Raw genomic sequence first — 19,519 nt, 5'->3', positions numbered from 1 at the left:
ATCCGATAACAATCTACCTTTATATTCCGTTTTCTTAACTCTTCCTTGAATGTGGGCTGATAACAAGAATAGGTCTATCCTTGAGTATGTTTTATGTCTACTCGAATAATATGAATATTCCTTTTCCTTTGGGTGTTGTTTCCTCCATATATCCAAAAGTTGCATTTCCTGCATCGATTTAATTATAAATTTGATTACTTTGTTCTTTCTGTTAGTCTTTTTTTCCAATTTTATCCATGTTTGAGTCCAAATTAAGGTTAAAATCCCCTCCTATTAGTATATTCCTTTGCGTATCTGCAATCTTCACAAAGATATCTTGAATAAATTTTTGATCGTCTTCATTAGGTGCGTATACATTGAGTTCCAAAATTCTGAATATATCTGACATTTTATCATTACATACCTCCCTGCTGGATCTATTATTTCCTATTCTATTTTGATTGGTACATTTTTATTGATTAATATAGCTACTCCTCTGGCTTTTGAATTATATGATGCTGCTGTTACATGTCCTATCCAATCTCTCTTTAATTTCTTGTGTTCCACTTCAGTTAAATGTGTTTCTTGCACGAATGCTATATCAATTTTTTCTTTCTTCAGTAAATTTAACAGCTTCTTCCTTTTGATTTGGTTATGTATTCCGTTAATATTTAAAGTCATATAGTTCAACATGGCCATTTCATACTTTGTTTATCTTTTCTTTCCGTTTCCTCATCACCACCTTCCCTTCTTATCCATTTCTGTTTTCTTTTTTTGAACACATTGTAAGACAACATTTCTAAAACATTTCTAGTTTCTTTCTTGAGGATTTTCTTGCATTATCTGTATTCCTCAAGTCCCTCATTTGCTCCATGTTGTCTATACCTGCTATTAGACCTATCTCTTTTGCTGAATCATAGGTTCCCTATGCCTTCCAACCTTGTCTTTAATCTTGATAGGAATATATAAACTCTTTACTCTCAAAATTTCACCCTTGAAGGTCCTCCACTTACCTCACACATCCTTTCCTGAAAACAACTTATCCCAATCCATGCATTCAAGATCCTTTCTCATTTCCTCAAAATTGGTCTTTTTCCAATTTAGAATCTCAACCCGAGGCCCAGACCTCCATAACTAATGAATTAATGAAATTATGGTCAGTGGACTCAAAATGTCCCCCTACATATACTTCTGTCCCCTGTCCTGTCTCATTCCCTGGTAAGAGATCCAGTATTGTATTCTCTCCAGTTGACATCTCTTTATATTGATTTAGAAAACTTTCCTGAACACATTTGTCAAACTCCAAACCATCGAGCCCTTTTACAGTAAGTTAGTCCCAGACAATATGTGGAAAATTAAAATCTCCTACTACCACAACCTTATGATTCCTGCAGCTGTCTGCTATCTTTCTACAAATTTGCTCCCCCATTTCTTGTTGACTACTGGGTAGTCTATAATGCAGACCCATGACTGTGGTCAGACCTTTCCTATTCCTCAGCTCCACCCATATAGACTCAGTAGACGAGCCCTCTGGTCTGTCCTGAGCACAGCTGTGATAGTTTCCCTGATGAACAATGCCAATCCTCCCCCTTTCATCCCCCCCCCCCCCCCCCCCCAGTTCTATCGCGTCTAAAGCAGTGGAAGCCTGGAATATTGAGCTGCCAGTCCTGGCCCTCCTCCAACCAAGTTTTATTAATGGCCACAATGTCATAATTCCACGTGCCAATCTATGCTCTAAGCCCATCTGCCTATTGAAAAATACTCCTTGCGTTGAAATAGAGGCACCTGAGAACATTTCCACCTCATACAACCCATTGACTTCACATCATCTTTTTCCTTCTCCACTCCTCTATCTGCTCCCTTATCCCCCTGAAAATCTAGTTTAAACCCACCGGAGCAGCACAAGAAAACCATCCACGAAGGATATTAATTCCCCTCCTGTTTAAATGCAAACCATCCCCTTGGAACAGGTCCCACCTTCCCTGGAAGAGAGCCCAATGATCCAGAAACCTGAAGCCCTCCCCCTGCACCATGTCTTTAGCCACATTATCCTCTTATTTCTAACCTCACCAGCATGTGGCACATGTAGTAATCCCGAGATCACTACCCTGGAGGTCCTGTCCTCCAACCTAGCACCCAACTCCCAGAACATTCCTTGCAGGACCTCCTCATCCTTCTGACCCACGTCTGGTCCCTATATGGACCATGACATCTGGCTGCTCACCCTCTTTCCTGAGAAACCATGCACTCGATCTGAGATATTTCTGATCCTGTCATGAGGGAGGCAACATATCAATATACTCAATCTCTTCCCTCTAACTGGTATTGTAACGGATAAATATTGGGATGATTTGGTAAGATTAGTAGTTTACATACATACACACACTTTAAAACAGATCTTATTTGAAATACTGAAGAATTCATATTCAGTAACATTGCAGGATCTTTGGAGACTTTTATGCACATTTCACAAGTAGATGCTGATTGAAATGATGTCATGAAATGCATAGACCATTGTTTGGAATTGGAGACAGGCTGGATGGTTGGATAACTACAAGGCTTCTGACCTTTCTCTAAAGTCCTCACAGAAAGGTCACTCCTGGGTTTTGTTTTTCTGAGACAACATCTTGACCAAGGAGAAGAACTCCTGTTGTTTGCTGAAGAAGGTGGGGCTTTTTTGCAAGTGAGAGAGTCACAACTGCTTTCTGACAGTTAGAGAGAGAGAGAGACAAGTTAACAAGCTCTCCCAGCTAGTGTGGGTGACACTGAAAAGAGACTAAAGAGTCACGGCTGAAACAAGCCAGGAAGAGCTGGTTGGAAACAAAAAGTTCCAGAGCGGTGGATGGCTGGAAGTGCTATCTGTCTGATGTTTCTCTTGGAATAAGAGGAACAGAAAGGAATTCTGTGGTAGCCTGAAAAAATAGGTTACTATCTGGAGAACCCTGATGGGGCAAGTTTCATCAGTGAGACCTTGAGGTGACTAATGGTGGTACTGTGGCAATGTGAGCAGTGGAAGAAACACAGCCACCACATTGAATGTCATTAACGACTGTTTTTATTCAAATTCAGCACACCCTCTTAAGGGCAGCTGAGCTCAGTCACTTGGTGCTTTGTGACATGGTAATCGCTGCCCAGGGTGCGCGCTGGAAGGGATGCTGGAGTCAGAGAGAAAACTCTGACAACGTCATTTCCCCATGGCTGCCCCGCCACGTGGCAATACAAATGGGACCGGTTCGCCATGAGGATGTGCTCTGCCACACAAACCCCGCCCCAACAGAACCGGCTACGCGTCCTGTCATTTTGGCGGCCAGCCCCAGCGCATCGGCGCGGCCATCTGCATCGGCTATGATGTCCAGAAAGTTCCTCTCTCTCCCCAACATCCAGGGTGAAAGTTCCACCAGACCAGTGCAAGACTTTGAATGGCCCCTCGCACGATTGCTATAGTGATGCACCTTGTGGTCTCCTCCACACAAAAACAAACTGGGCTGAGTCGAGTTCTTTGGGGAGATGAAATGGCCGGGTGCTGTGGCATGCCGGGGTGGGGGAGCTAGGGAGGCCAGTCGCCTGCGTAGGTCCACACCAGCAGGTTTTGTCGGTGGCCGTGGTGTAAGGGTCTGGGCCAAAAAACTGACGCAGCAGGGAAAGCAGTGCACCATAGACCATCTCCGCTGCTGAAGCCTGCAGGTCCTCCTGGGGTGCCTTCTGAATCCTGAGGAGGACCCAGGGTAGTTTGACACCCAGTCTGGTCCAGAGAGCCTGGCCATAAGCAATGCCTTCAGGTGCCTCTGGAACCTCTCCACCAACCCATTGGACTGCAGGTGGTATGCTGTGGTGTGGTGGAGCTTGACCCCCCCAGGAGCTTCGCCATCTGAGTCCACAGGACAGACATGAACTGCGCCCCTCTGTCACTAGTGATGTGCGCCTGGACTCCGAAATGGGCGATCCATTGGCTAACCAGAGTCCTGGCGCTCATCTCCGCGGGGGCCTCCTTAATCAGGATGGCCTCCGGCCATCTTGTGGACTGATCTACCACCATGAGGAGGCAATGAGCCTCCTTTGACACCAGAAGGGGCCCAACGACATCAATATGGATGTGTTGGAATCTGCGAACTGGTGGGTCGAAGTTCTGGATGGAAGCTCGCATGTGTCGCTGGACCTTGGAGGCCTTGCACCTGGTACAGTTCCTGGCCAGTTCCGCCACCTCCTTCTTCAGCCCGTGCCATACAAACCTCTCCACGATCATCCGCATGGTTGTCTTTACCACTGGGTGAGCGAGGTCGTGGATCAGACTGAAGACCTTCACCCTCCAGTGCGGCAGGACCAACGGTGTGATGTGCCTGTTGAGACGTCGCAGAACGATGTGTCCGGGCTGCTGGGCCCTCGGACATCATTGAGTTTGAGGCCCGAGATGGCGGTCTGCAAGGCCTGCATCTCCGCATCATTCCTCTGTGCCTGAGCCAGTTGCTCATAATCCAGGCTGGGCGTGAGAGTGTTGATGGCTAGATGGGAGAACGCATCTGCCACTACATCGTCCTTGCCGCCCCTGTGTCGGATGTCGGTCGTGTACTCAGACACGTACAAGAGGTGGCGCTGCTGTGGCAGACCACAGATCCTTGGTCATCACCAGTGCTTGAGTGAGGGGCTTGTGATCCATGAAGGCTGTGAATGGCCTTCACTCGAGAAAGTAGCGGAAATGGTGGATGGCCAAATACAGTTCCAGGAGCTCCCGGTTGAAGGCGCTATATTTGAGCTCCAGTGCTTGCTGAAAGAGGACCAGCGGCCACGATTGTCCATCGAGCCACTGTTCCAGAATCCCCCTCCCCCCACTGCCTTAGCTGAGGCGTCCATGGAGAGCGCCGTGTGCGCCTTCAGCCGTGGGTGCACCAGCAGCTTGTCACTGGCTCGAACCTCCTTTGTCGCGATGAAAGCCCTGTCCACTTCCTCTGACCACAATAAAGTCTTCTTTGGTGGCCATGAGCATAAACAATGGGCGCATGGTGCACGCAGCTCTGGGGATGAAACGATGGTAAGAGTTCACCATCCCCGCAAATTCTTGGAGGCCTTTCAGGGTGGAGGGTTTGGGGAATTGTTGAACAGCCGCTACCTTCTCTGGCGCTGGTGCGGCCCCAGCTGGCGAAATGGTGTGCCTCAGGTACTGGAGGGACTCCTTTCTGAACTGGCATTCGGTCATGTTGACCGTGAGGCCGAAGTCCACCAGCCGGGCAAAGTGAGTGTGGAGGTGGGCTTTGTGTTCGTCATGGTTGCGACTGGCAATGAGAATATCGTCCAGGTAAATGAACACAAAGTCCAGGTCTTTTCCAACTGCGTCCATGAGGCGCTAGAACATTTGGGCCGCATTCTTTAGACTGAAGGGCATATGCAGGAACTCAAAGAGGTCAAAAGGGGTGATAATGACCATCTTACCCACGTCATCTGGATGCACCAGGATCTGATGGTATCCCAACATGAGGTCCACTTTGGAGAAGACTCGTGCACCGTGGAAGTTGGCGGAGAAGTCCTGTATGTGTGGCACTGGGTACTTGTTGGGAGTGGTTGCATCATTCAACTGACATGATCTCCAGCCCCTGGACAATTTTTGGACCATATGGAGCAGCGATGCCCAGGCGCTGTCCAAACGCCGAACGATTCTCAGTTCCTGGAGCCTGGAGAACTCCTCCTTTGCTTGTTGGAGCTTCTTGGGTGGCAGCCGTCTAGGTCTAGAGTGCAGTGGGGGGGCCCTGTGTGGCAATGTGGTGGAAGACTCCATGCTGGGGTAGGGCGGTGTTGAACCGTGGCTCAGATGGCGGGGAATTCAGGAAGGATCTCATCGAACTTGCCCCTGGAGGCAGCTAGTGTGGTGATTTCAGGCCTGCGGACTTCTGCTGTGTCCAGTCAGGTGGAGTGGAATGTTCGGGCATTGACCAGCTTTTTGCCCTTCATGTCAACCAGTAGGCCGTGAGCTCTGAGGAAGTCGGCCCCTAAAAGCACGGTGCCCACAGAGGCTTGGACAAACCTCCAGTGGAACTTCTCCTTCCCGATCTGGATCTGTACCCTGCGGGTGCCGTAGGTCCTGATGGTGGAGCCGTTGGCCGCCCGCAAGGTTGGACCTCGAGATCGGGTGCGAGTCTCTAATGCTGTGGGGGGAAGGATGCTCAGCTCAGCCCCTGCGTCTACCAGGAATCGGCGGCCAGTGCATGTGTCCATCACATGAAAGAGGCTGTTTGTGTGGCCAGCCGTCACAGCCATCAACGGTGGCTGAACTGGCCAGCAGGGCTGGTGGCACTTACGAGCTTGCACTCCCCAGCGCTGGTGGTAGAAACCAGGTCGAATGGCCCTCCTCTGGCTTGGTCTTGCAGTCGGCTGGCTCCTGGTCATGCCACCTGGTTGACGGCTGCCTCGTTTTCCCTCTTTGTGCGCACGGGCTGCTGCTCTCTTCGGGTTCGAGAAGTCTTCATTTGTGAGGAACAGCTGGATGTCCTTGGCATCTGTTCCAGGAATATCTGGCAGAAGAGAAAACAAGGGTTGTGGTCTTCCACCAGGGCTAGCATTTAATCCATCAGCGCTGATGGACTACAGTCCCCAAGCCTGTGAAGGAGCCTGGAAGCCCATTGCTAGGGAATTAGCCCGAAAGTTCCAAGCAGCAGGTCTTTGAGGGTGGTGTACTTTCCTGTAGCTGGGAGGTGGTGGATGATGTCATCCACTCTCACTGCCATATCTTGGTCCAGAGCACTCACGATATGATAGAACATCGTGGTCTCTGAGGAGATGTTGCAGAGTTGAAATTGTATTTCCGCCTGCCCGAACCATGTTCTCGGTCGGTGAGTCCAAAAGTGGGGAAACTTGATGGAGACAGCGTTAACCTCTGCTGAATCCATGGTGTTTTGAGTTGAGAAAGATGTCTGGGCTCGTCGGGGGTCACCACTCTGGCTGTGTGAGCAGTGGAAGAAACACGGCCACCACGTTGAGGGTCGTTAACAACAGTTTTTATTCAAATTCAGTGCGCCCCTTTAAGGGCAGCATGAGCTCAGTCACCTGGTGCATTGCAACATTATAATCGCTGCCCAGGGTGCTCGCTGTGAGGGATGCTAGAATCAGAGAGAAACCTCTGATGACGCCATTTCCCCATGGCTGCCCCACCATGTGGCAATACAAGCGGAGCTAGTTCACCATGAGGATGTGCGCTGCCACAGTACCTCAGTTGTGGAAATCCTGGAACAACAAATCTCTCTCTGCAAACCCTACAAGAACCTTCCTGAGTGGTAAACATTTACCTTTCGAGCACCAAAGCCTGGTGAACTTTATACATGTTAAATTCTGTGCACAGTAAAAGAATTGCCTTCATCCAGAGAACTTGGAAGAAGGAGAAGTGAGATTGAACTGTGAACCAAAGAACTTCTCTTAAATTTACACCCACATCATACACGTGCGCTTGGAAGGGAGTTAATTTGGGTTAGTTAAATATAGAGATAAGTTAAAGTTTGATTCTGTTTTCATGGTTAAAGTTGATTAAAAATAACTTTTGTTTTAAAAACCATTTGTCTTGGTGAATGTCTATTGCTGCTGGGTTTTGGGGTCTTTTGGGCTCGTAACAGTATCCCCTATCACTGCAGCTTGTCTCTTCTCCTTCCTTCCCTTCTTAGCCACAGGGCCAGATACTATGCCAGAGATTTGATCACCATGGCTTGTCTCTGATAGGTCGTTCCCCCAACAGTATCCAAAATGGTATACATTTTTTTAGACATACAGCATGGTAACAGGCCATTTCACCCCACAAGTCCATGCCGCCCAGTTTACACCCAATTAACCAGGTTGGTTTTGAATGGTGGGAGGTAACTGGAGCCGCTGGTGAAAACTCATATAGACACAGGGAGAACGTGCAAACTCCATACAGACAGCATGGAATTCAAACCCCAGTCCCCTATCGCTGGTGCTGAAAAGGTGTTGGCTAACTGCCCCACATCATCTCATGAACATTGATGGAAAAGGAGGAGTGCGGGACTCGGGAGAACTGTGAGTGTCGGGAAGCAGCTTGAGGTGAGTGCATTTAAAAAGAGAGCGGAGGGAAGGTTAAGGGTTAGACAGAACGGTGATTGGTGGGAGGTGTAATAAAGATAAGGTGCAGTGACAAATAAAAAGAGGGGTAGCTCAAGAGGAACAGCCAGAGTGTGGGTGGCTCAGGGTAGGAGTGGGACTTAGAGGCTTTGGTTCATGAGGTTAATCGAGAAGAGGCTGAGGACAAGCTTGTTCCCAGCAAGGTAAGGCCAGGTAAGATCTTTGTATTTAAATTAGAAAGAATTAATGAAGACAGCAGCTAGTAGAATGAAATGCACCGAGAGCAGGATGTGGGAAATCTGGGACAGCATCTGCAAGAGGCGCATCCATTGCATCTCCTGGAAACTAAGTTAGGGAACTAGAGCTGGATGAACTCCGGATCATTTGGGAGGCAGAGGTAGTGATGGAGAGGAGCTTCAGGGAGACAGTCACCCCCAAATGCAAGAGGGTGACTATTAGAAGAGGGAAGGGGAATAGGCAGACTGCAGAGCACCCTTGTGGTCCTTCCCCTCAACAATAAATATACTATTTGGATTCTGTTGGTAATTAATGAGGGTAGGGTGGTAGATGTGGTCCATATGGATTTTAGTAAGGCACTTGACAAGGTCCCCAATGAGACACTCGTTCAGAAAGTCATGATCCATGGAACCTTGGCTGTGTGGATAAAAAAAATTGCCCTGTCGGAAGAGAGCAGAGAGTAGTCGTGGAAGGCAAGTATTCTGCCTGGAGGACTGTTTCAGGGATCTGTTCTGGGACCCCTGCTCTTTGTGATTTTTATAAATGTTCTGGATGAAGAGGAGGAAGGGTGGATCAGTAAGTTTGTGGGTGACACAAAGGTTGGAGGAGTTGTGGATGGAGATGAAGGTTGTCAAAGTTTACAAGTGGATATAGACAAGATGCAGAGTTAGGTGGAGAAGTGGCTGATGGAGTTCAATCCAGATAAATGTGAGATTATAATATTCAAATAACAAATAAAACCTTATTAATGTTGATTAAATAATACACATTACCCCTTCCATTTTACAGGTTGCGGCTTCTGCCACAAATACACATGACTCGATAGTAGTCAGTCCATATCACCTCCAACAAACCCCTTCCCCCCCCCATGCTTACCATATATCAATCTTCAAATTACAGAAAATTTAAAACCCACTCTTTATTAATCAAACTATTCATAAACTCCTGCTTGCTGATTAGCTGACAGTGTCCACAAATTCTTCTGCACAGACGTAATCTGTGAAGAACTTGTTCTGTCCTCCTTGCAAGAAAATTTTCAAATGGCAGGTTGATGCAGAACAAATCTGTAACCTTTTTGCCATAAGGCATGTTCCACTGTGTTAAATTTTTTTATGCTCTTCCAACAAATCATTGAAAAGGCCTTGTTTCCATGTAATGCACCTTTCCTGTGCTGCAAGTGTTAATATTTTCTCCCTATCTTGATAATGAAGACATTTGATCAGTGTAGAGCTTGGTTACTGATCTGGTGGCAGCTGAGGTCTCAAAGCTCCATGTGCCCTTTCAATTTCAATATTTTCAAATTTATCTGGTCTAAGTCCATCATTGGAAAAATCTTATCAGATCATCACCTTCATCACCTTTAAGGTCACCAATTTTAATATTATTTCTTGTATTAAAGTTTTATAATAAGTCTACTTTTCCACAAAGATGCTTAATTTCAATAGCCCTTGCGTCTGTCGCGTCTTCCATTTTCACCATTCATCCACACCGTCTCCACAGTTTTAACTCGATCATCCACGATATCCAACTTATTTTGCATTTTATTTGAATTAGCAAAGTATTTCTTCATCTGTTTATTTGAATTTTTCATTTCTGCTCTCATCTCTCTCAGTTCTTTTAATAGCTCAGCATTCTTCTTCTTGCAGTTTAAGTTTCCTACCTTTGTCTTTGGAAACTTTTACTTGCTTTATTTCTTCCTCTTCTTGGTCTTCTTCCTCCTCTTCATCTTCATCACTGGCCTGTGATTCAGATAATTAAACTTCTTGTTCTAAAGATTGAAACTAGTTGGACCCAGCAAAAACACTGCTGGTTTCAGCGACATCTTGGAATTCTTCTGATCTGCGCATGCGTGTCTTCCCACGCATGCACATTTCAGTGCCTTCCTCTTAATGCCATCACCCTGCAGAAGCAGCTGTGATGATGCTGTGGAGCATGTAACAGCCCCCATAGGGACCCGACTCACCTGGGGAGGAGCTCTTACCCCAACTCCCGCATCCATTGAAACGGTCGAGGGCCTTCTTTCTTGTTCTTGTCGATGTTCCCGACAATCCAACGACATTCTTTCCTTTCTTAGGTGTCATTCTTAGATCATTGTAAAGTAGTTCTTGAGCAGTTTTTTACAGTTTTTGTTTAAAGTACTTTGCTTATTTAGCACTTTTTTAACTCATTGCTGGGAGAGTCAGATTTCCTCTTCCTGACTCTATCGCATCACGTGACATCCCCGTCTTCAACTCTTGAAGTCAATTGCCCAATTAAATAAATAAGCAAACAAATTGATATCAAGAAATAGAAAGACATATACATTATCTATCTCACTTGCAATTGTTTTCTCCATTCAAATGAATAGAACCATTGAACCTGTGCCATGTCTAACCTTGGAGGCAGATTTCATCTCTTAGGATGTGTGCTGAAATATTGGGGAAGTTTGCATTTGACACCTGGAGTCCACGAATAGTTCAACATGTGATCACAGTTACTTGATAATAGCCACCAGATGTGAGGAAGTTTGGGGCTTCATTCAGAGGAGTCCCTTCCTCCACGCAGCAACAGAATGAAAACAAGGAAATTCTGTTCACAGCTTCCATCTTTAGTGGCAATTTTGGACCATTGTTCATTCCAAATAACAGTGAACAGTAAAGCGAAGAGACCACAAATCCACAGTGCAAAAATAATTATGTTTCTGCTTCTCAATCACTGATTAGTCTTATTTTTGTCAGTTCACAGCTGATGTAAATACACTGGTTCAGAGAAGCATATTAACTTAGTGGATGATGACCAATCCTTTAATTCACCTTCATCTTCCATAGGAAAGCACCTGTACTTACTTTGACTAGTGGCCAGATAAATTTGGACAAGGAAAACATTTTGGGCATCTTAGTAATCAATTCAGGCTGAAGAGTTAACAAGGCTTATGGAAGCATTGAGACAATTATGAATTGGAAGGATCTCAGTCATCACCAAACCAAAGCAGACCTGCTGCCCTGACACCCCAGTTTAGGCTGGTTTTTCACTTTTGAGTTTCACAATATTGTTCCTTTTACCAAAAATATCACCTTGTAATTTTCGGCTTTTTGTGGAGAAACACCCAAGAATGTTTTGATTGTACGTTCTCCCCATGTCTACGCTAGTGTCATCCCACCCTACAAAACCATACGAGGATTGTAGGTTAATCGGGTGTATTTAGGATTCATCTCGGAGAAAAGTCCATTTTTCGACTTGTATCTCTGTCCTAAGCACAACACTAAGTTATGCTTCAAGCAGAACTTTACGTGATTTAAGGCGTGTTTCCTCTGACTTGTTTTTCACTAATAGAAGATTCCACACCAATCCATGGCCTCTGAAATTTAATGATTCTAACCAATTAAAAGTAAAACACTATGCTAATTTATATAATGATTTTTTTCTTTGTATTCCAGTGAAAGGTACACTCTGAAAGTCACTCCACTCTTGGTCTATGCCCAGGGCCAGCTTCAGAAAAGGATCAGTGAGCACAATGGACCAACTCCTCCACAGCCTCACTTTGTAAAGGCTGCACTTAACTCAGGAACAGTCGTAAGTATCTGCTTCATCTCTTGGTGATGAGAACCTATAATTAGAGAAATAAAGAGGAATTGATGCAGAAGGTGGCATTGTCAGAAGAGGAGCAACAGAGATGGAAGCATTCTGGGACAAGGTGTAGTGAAGCTTGCTTGTGATCATTGAGCTTGTAAAGGACACTGAACACGAGCTAATCCCCAGAAATGAAGATAGTTGTCCTGAAATCATCAGTCACACAGCACAAAAACAGATCTTTTACGACCATCCCATTTTCTGGCATTTGAACTATGCCTTCTCCAGTGAAGTTATAAAAAGGGAAGAGTGTAATTGGGTTCAATGTGAGGGGGAGATTAACAGTGAAGGCAGCAATTAATTAATCATCACTTGCCTTTCCTCATTGTCACTTCCTCTGCAAGGGCAGCACGTGCTGCTCCCTCCTGTAAACTGAGCCCCCTTCCCACTGCTAATTGGAGGAACAAGACCTTATATTCCATCCTGGTTCTCTCCAGCCAGACTTCATTAACATCGATCTCTCCAATTTCTATTAAACCCCTCTCCTGGTCTCTCTCTCTCTCTTTCCTTATCCCTTCTTTTTCCTCCAGCTCCTCAACCCTCTCTGCCATCACCTCAGCTCTACCTCCCACCTGAATCCACCTATGACCTCTTAGCTGTTAACCTGTGTTCCTCTCCCTGCCCCTTTCTCCCTCCACCTATCCTCCTCCCCATTTTTATTCAAATACCAACTTATTTCTCTCTTTTAATCTTTTTATTGAGTTTTATGGAACAAGCTCACATTGTATAGAAAACATAAGGTTGCCAGATATGAAGAATTTGAGAACATTTCCAAAAATACAACAATAACGATATGCCCCTTCCCCATACAATGTTGTCAGAATGACAAGAAAAAAAAGAGACCCTTTAAAGCCATCATCCTATAGACCAATTTCTTTGTTAAATGTAGAATATAATTGGAAAAATCGTAGCTAAAAGATTGTCCAAGTTTTTACCAAAGTTGATAAATATGGACCAGACAGGGGTTGTGAAAAAGAGAAAATCTGCAGATAATGTAAATAGATTACCTAGTATGCAAAAGAGGGGAGATTTTTATTGAATCTGTAAAAAATTTCTGATCTGCAAGTTTTGAAAAAAATGTGGATTTGCTAAATTAAACTGTTCAAAAGACATGAGACAACTGTCAACAAACAAGTTTCAAAACACTGAATATTATTATTATACCAATTGACAAACGTCAAATCATAAAGAAATAGGAAATACATAATTAAATGATGTAAAACCTGATAAGGAAAAACCTTTTAAATCAAAAAAAGTTCCTGAATTTAAACCAGATTCGTTAACTACAGGGTTGCATTTCATTCTGTTCACTTTGGAAAAAGGAAGTGCTACTCCTAAAAAAGGATAAAACGGAAAACATCGCAGCCGACCTCAATTCCAATGAGACCCAACTGGGCCGTCCAATCCATTAAAAATTAAATCAAAACAAGATAAAACGTCTATTGGTTGCCCAATAATCGTATCTAAAATTCGGCAATGCCAAGCTTCCAATCCTTTTAGATCTCTGGAAATGAAGTTTATTCAGCCGAGGTTATTTATTTTGCCAAATATAGGAAGATATAATAGAGTCAATAGAATCAAAAAATGACTTGGGGATTAATACTGGAGTTGCAAAAAAAAAAGGTATAAAAGTTTGGGTAAAATAATCATTTTAATAGAGTTACTACAACCAATTAATGAAATAGAGAAAGGTAACCATCTGGACAATGTCTGCTTAAATAGTTTGAATAAATTAAGACAATTTTCCTTAAATGAGTGTTTGTAGTTTTTTGTGACTATAATTCCTAGATCAGTAAACTGATTCTTAACAACCTTAAAAGCGAGATTGGCTTAGATCGGCACCATAGTATTCAGGGGAAAAGTTCACTCTAGTTTATTTTATCCTCTGAAAAGTGACTGAATTGTGATAGTAATGACAAGAAAAAAGGAATAGATACTTGTGGATTTGAGACAAATAACAGACGGCCAACCTATTTCTGCTTATACCTGATGAAGGCCCCAGGCTTTACCCTTTACGTCCTATGAATGCAGCGTGACCTGCACATTTGTAAATTACACTTGACTCCAGCACCTGTAGACTCTCTTGTTTAACTCTAGTAATGATCAGCTGCCCATCTCTTCTGAGGTTGTATTGTGACAGAGTATATGGATATGTTTTTGGGAGATAAATTGGGAAAGGTTTGTTAGAGTAGGTCACATACAAACACTTTAAAACAGACCTTATTTAAAATACTGGAGCTCTGCCCCATGGTAGATGTATCGGCTCCAGAGCTTTTGCAAGAGCTTTGAAGGGTGATCAAGAAACTTCACTAATTGATGGTTGTTTAACAAAGGCAATAGATGAAAGAGCATACTGAAGCAACTGCTGTCTGGAAGACAGCTTGCTGTTGTAAGAGTGTCATGTGATTTTGCAACCAAAGAGAGTCAAACAGGCTTTCTGTCTGAGAGAGAGAGAGAGAGAGAGAGAGAGAGACACACACACACACACACACACACACACACACACACACACACACACACACACACACACACACACACACACACACACACACACACACACACACACAGATCACTTGACAGTGTTACAGCCAGCAGAAGAAGCTGGGACTGGAACAGGATAAGCTAGCAAGCCGTTTGGAAGATGGCCTGGTCAAAGATCTTGTGGTTATAGCAAGAGGAGAGGACAGACTGCCTAATATTTCACTTGGAATAAGAGAAACAAAAAGGAACTCTGTGGTGACCTGAAAGAAAGAGTTATCATCTGGAGAACCCTGAAGGGGCAAGTTTCGTCAGCAAGACACTGGAGTGGCTGATGGAAGTACATCAGTTGTGGATGTCCTGGAAGCCAACAAGAACCTTCCTGAGTGGTAATCATTTACCTTTCAAGCACCAAAGCCTGGTGAATTTTATAAATGTAAAATTCTGTGCACAGTATAAGAATTGCCTGCAACTAGTAAACTTAGAGGAATGAGAAGTGAGATTGGACTGTGAACCAAAGAACTTTTCTGAACTTACACATACATTACATACATGTGCATTTAGAATTAGAGGGTTAAGTTAATTGAGTTAAGTTAAAGTGTGATTCTATTTTCATGTTTGAAGATAATTAAGAGCAAAGTTTAAGTAACCCTTTGTCATGGTGAATATCTATTGCTGCTGGGTTTCTGGCTATTTACTTGTGTTTTTATGCTAAAGCCAAAATTTGAATGAGATTCATTTTTGTTTATACATGAGATTAAGGGTATGTTTCTGACTGAAAAATGTTGGTTTTACTGCACTCTGAAATATCAGTGTACATGAAATTCTCCTTGATGTTACGCTGTTGAAATGGAGCTCAACATCAGTTTGAAGAGCAACATCTGAGCACAGTACAGGCCTTAAGATTCAATCATTCCAGATAACCTGCCTTTCCCATTTGTATTAGAACTGGCCAGTTACAATTTTCTCTCTCCACAGATGTTGCTTGACCTGATAAGTTATTCATCCATTCCCTTTATCTCCAGCAACTGATGTGTTCTAAATCTCACGGTTCCAGCCTTTTTTTCTCCTTTGTTCCTATCCATCTTAATCTCCTATTTATATTTTGACCAGGCAGCTAATCTGTGATTGACAAGTCTTCACTGTCCTCTTTCAGCCAACACTGTGCTCTTCCATCTCCTCTGGTCTCCACCCAATCACAGATATTTCCTTTTTTATTTTACCTTTCCACTTGTGCCTCCTCCCTCCCTCGCACCACCTTGTTTCTCTGCAACTTGGAATGTCTTTAGCTAATTTTTTCATGTCCTGACATGAGGCCCTTGACTTGAAATGTTCACTCTGGTTGTATCTTTCCATCCCTTCAGATGCTGCTCGTCCTGCTGAGTACTTCTATCGCTTAAAAAAACCTCATTCCTTTATTTTTTAGATAAATTGCAGGAACTTTATAGAACACCAGTTGACAGTCACAACATCTTTATACCAAGGAGGACCAGTTGGCCTTGAGCAGCAGGATGCTAACTTGGGTAAGGGCCTTCAAATTGTACATTCTATTTGGCAGCCCTTCATGGCATGTGAAGACATTCATAAAATGAGGAAATTTAGCTGTAGTTGTAATTTTATTTATCACTGAGTCAATTTGGGCGACTTTTCACCTGGATAGGGAAATAGTTTTGAAATCAGTGAATTATTGCCTGTCCTCTATCATTCAGCTGCACGTGAGATAGCCATTTATATTTCCAGTCAGAACAAGAGTTGTTTCTTTCAATCTTGAAGAAGCCTTGTCTTATGAAGCAAGGCTGACGGAGCTAAGACTTTTCTCTTTGGAGTGACGGAGGATGAGAGTGACTTAATAGAGATTATGAGGGGATTGGATATGGTGGACAGCCAGCATCTTTTTCCTGAATGTTAATACCAAATACCAGAGGTCATCTGTTTAATATGAGCAGAGGAAAGTTTATTTATTTTGCTTAGACGTACAGTACGGAAATGGGCCATTTCATCCCACGAGTCTGTGCTGCTCAATTTTCCCCCAATTAACCTACACCCTGGTACGTTTTTGAAAGGTGGAAGAAAACTGGAGCCCCTGGGGAACACCCACACAGACACGGGGAGAACGTACAAACTCCTTACAGACAGAATGGGATTAGAACCCCGGTCCGGTCCCGATCTCTGGCACTGTAAATGCGTTCCACTAACCACTATGCTACCGTGAGTCTTCAGGAGTAGGTTTCTTACACAGAGAGTGTTGGGTGAGTGGAATGCATTGCTGGGGTGGTGTTGGAGACTGGCACAATAGGGACATTCCATAGAACATTACAGCACATAAACAGGCCCCTTTGGCCCTTGTAGTCTGTGCTGAGCTGTTTTTATTGCCACTGATCTGCACCCAGTCCATAGTCTTTCATAACCTCTCCCATTGATAGATCTGTCCAAATTCTTCTTAAATGTTAAGATTAAGCCCGCATTCAACACTTCAGATGGCAGCTCTTTCCACATTCCCATCAGTCTCTGTATGAAGAAGACCCCCTCATGTCCCCCCTAAACTTTTCCCCTTTCACTCTTAACCCATGTCCTCTGGTTTGTATCTCACCTCAACTACCCTGAGTAGAAAAAGCCTACCTACATTTAATCTGTCTATGCCCCTCATATTTTTAAATGCCTTGTAACAATACAGTACTGATTTACCCCATTTTACAAATGTAAAGAATACATTCACTCATTTCTTTCTGCACACAATGGAGTTGATTTTCTTTATTCAGACACAACACTCATCATCTCCTCAAACATCACCCAGCCAAACTCCTCTAACTTTCTCACTGGCTCACAGCTACACAGGTGATCCTGACAATCTCACTCTCTTCCTACCTCCGAGATCCATCACCTGTATACTGCTTCTTAACACACCTGCAAATGCTATTACTACCGTGTGTCACTTTGCTTATATCACAAGCAGCAACCGGCACCACTCACGACGCAGGTAAGTATGCGACCGCAACAACTTCTATCAAATCTCCCCTTATTCTTTTACGCTCAAGGGAATAAAGTCCCAACCTGTTTATCCTTTCTCTGTAGCTCATTTTCTGAAGTCTGGGTGACATCCCAATAAATCTTCTCTGCACTCTTTCTATCTTATTAATATCTTTCTTGTGGTTAGGTGTCCAAAACTGCGCACGATACTCCAAATTTTTCCTCACCAATGTCCTGCACAACTTTACCATAACATCCAAACTCTTATACTCAATACTTTGAATTATGAAGGCCAATATGCCAAAAGTTCTCTTTACAACCCTATTCATCTTTGATGCCACTTTCAGGGAATTATGTATCTATTCTTAGGCCCCTCTGAGTGCTCTACCATTCACCATGTACATCCTTTCTTGGTTTGTCCTTCCAAAAATGCAACACCTCACACTTGTCTGCATTAAATTCCATCTGCCATTTTTCAGCCTATTTTTCCAGCTGGTCCCAATCCCTCTGTGAACTTTGAAAACCTTCACTGTCTAATCTTAGCCTCATCTGCAAACTTGCTAATCCAATTTACCACATTATCATCTAGATCAGTGGTTCTCAACCTTTTTCTTTCCACTCACATACCACTTTAAGTATTCCCTCTGCCATAGGTGCTTTGTGATTAGTAAGGGATTGCTTAAGAATGTGTGTGGGTGGAAAGAAAAAGTTTGAAAACCACAAATAGGCCAATGACAAATTTTCTCAAGCAAAATATTTAAGTAACAATTGGATCTAGAGCAGTGATTCTCAACCTTCCCTTCCCACTCACATCCCACCTTAAGCAATCCCTTACTAATCACAGAGCACCAATAGCATTTCTTTGGCTTGGCTTCGCGGACAAAGATTTGTGGAGGGGTAATGTCCACGACAGCTGCAGGCTCGTTTGTGGCTGACAAGTCCGATGAGGGACAGGCAGACACGGTTGCAGCGGTTGCAAGGGAAAATTGGTTGGTTGGGGTTGGGTGTTGGGTTTTTCCTCCTTTGTCTTTTGACAGTGAGGTTGGCTCTGCGGTCTTCTTCAAAGGAGGTTGCTGCCCGCTGAACTGTGAGGCGCCAAGATGCACGGTTTGAGGCGATATCAGCCCACTGGCGATGGTCAATGTGGCAGGCACCAAGTGGTTTCTTTAGGCAGTCGCATAGGGATTACTTAAAGTGACATGTGAGTGGAAAGAAAAAGATTGAGAACCACCGCTCTAGATCATTGATATAGATGATAAAAAACACTGGTCTCAACACTGATCCCTGAGACACACCACAAGTCACAGGCCTCCAGTCTGAGAAGCATCGTCCACCACTACTCTCTGACTTCTCTCATCCAGCAATTATTGCCATTGCCAAATCTAGTTCACCACTTCACCATGAAACCTTGTGTCTGAATCTTCCTGACTAGCCTCCCATGTGGGGCCTTACTAAGGTACATATAGACAACATTCACAGCCTTTCCTTCATTAACTTTCCTGATAACCTCATCGAAAAAACTCTATAGGATTAGTTAACACGACCTACCATGCACAGAGTTATGTTGACTATCCCCAATCTATCCCTGGCAATCCAAATGATTACATATCTGATCTCTTAGAACAACTTCCAATAATTTGCCTGCTACTGTTGTCAGGAACACTAGGGTTATCATTTCCAGGATTCTGTTTAGAGCTCTTTTTAAACAACGGACCGACATGAGCTACCCTACATTCCTCTGGCACCAGACCCGTGGCTAAAGACATTTAAAATATTTCTGCCAGAGCCCCTGCAATCTGTACACTAGTCTCTGTCAAGGTCTGAGGGAATATCTTGTCAGGCCTTGAGGATTTATCCTCAAGCACTTCCTCCTTTCATCTGTGTAGGTTTCATGACCTCACTGCTTGTTTTCCTGACTTCTCATGACTCTGTGCCTGTTTCCTGATTTAAAAAAAACATTTAATATTTCCCTCATTTCTTCTATGTCCATACAAAGCCATGTATTCTGATCTTCAAACGGAACAATTTTCCCCTTTTTTGCTTAATGTACCTGTTGAAACCCTTAGGATTTCCTTCACTGTCTGCCAAAGCAACCTCATGTCTTCTTTTAAGCCTTTCTAATTTATTTCTTGAGGTTTTTCTTGCATTTTTATACTCATGTATCTCATTTGCTCCATGATGCCTATACCTGCTATAC

The 19,519-nt window shown here is 43.9% G+C and overlaps 1 protein-coding gene across 1 annotated transcript in view; it reads left to right on the top strand.

Moving 5' to 3' along the window:
• The window catches only part of cfap54 (cilia and flagella associated protein 54), a 1,315,566-nt gene that overhangs the window by 1,073,858 nt on the left and 222,189 nt on the right, over positions 1–19,519 (top strand). Inside the window, exons 39-40 of the mRNA XM_069909968.1 lie at positions 11,685–11,820; positions 15,782–15,878. Coding sequence (XP_069766069.1) covers positions 11,685–11,820; positions 15,782–15,878 — 233 coding nt within the window. The remainder of the gene's footprint in view (positions 1–11,684; positions 11,821–15,781; positions 15,879–19,519) is intronic.

The sequence above is a fragment of the Narcine bancroftii genome, chromosome 13 (assembly GCF_036971445.1).
Source record: "Narcine bancroftii isolate sNarBan1 chromosome 13, sNarBan1.hap1, whole genome shotgun sequence".
NCBI lineage: Eukaryota > Metazoa > Chordata > Chondrichthyes > Torpediniformes > Narcinidae > Narcine > Narcine bancroftii.
Note: the sequence above shows the minus strand (reverse complement) of the source record. Positions and strands in the feature narration are given on the sequence as shown.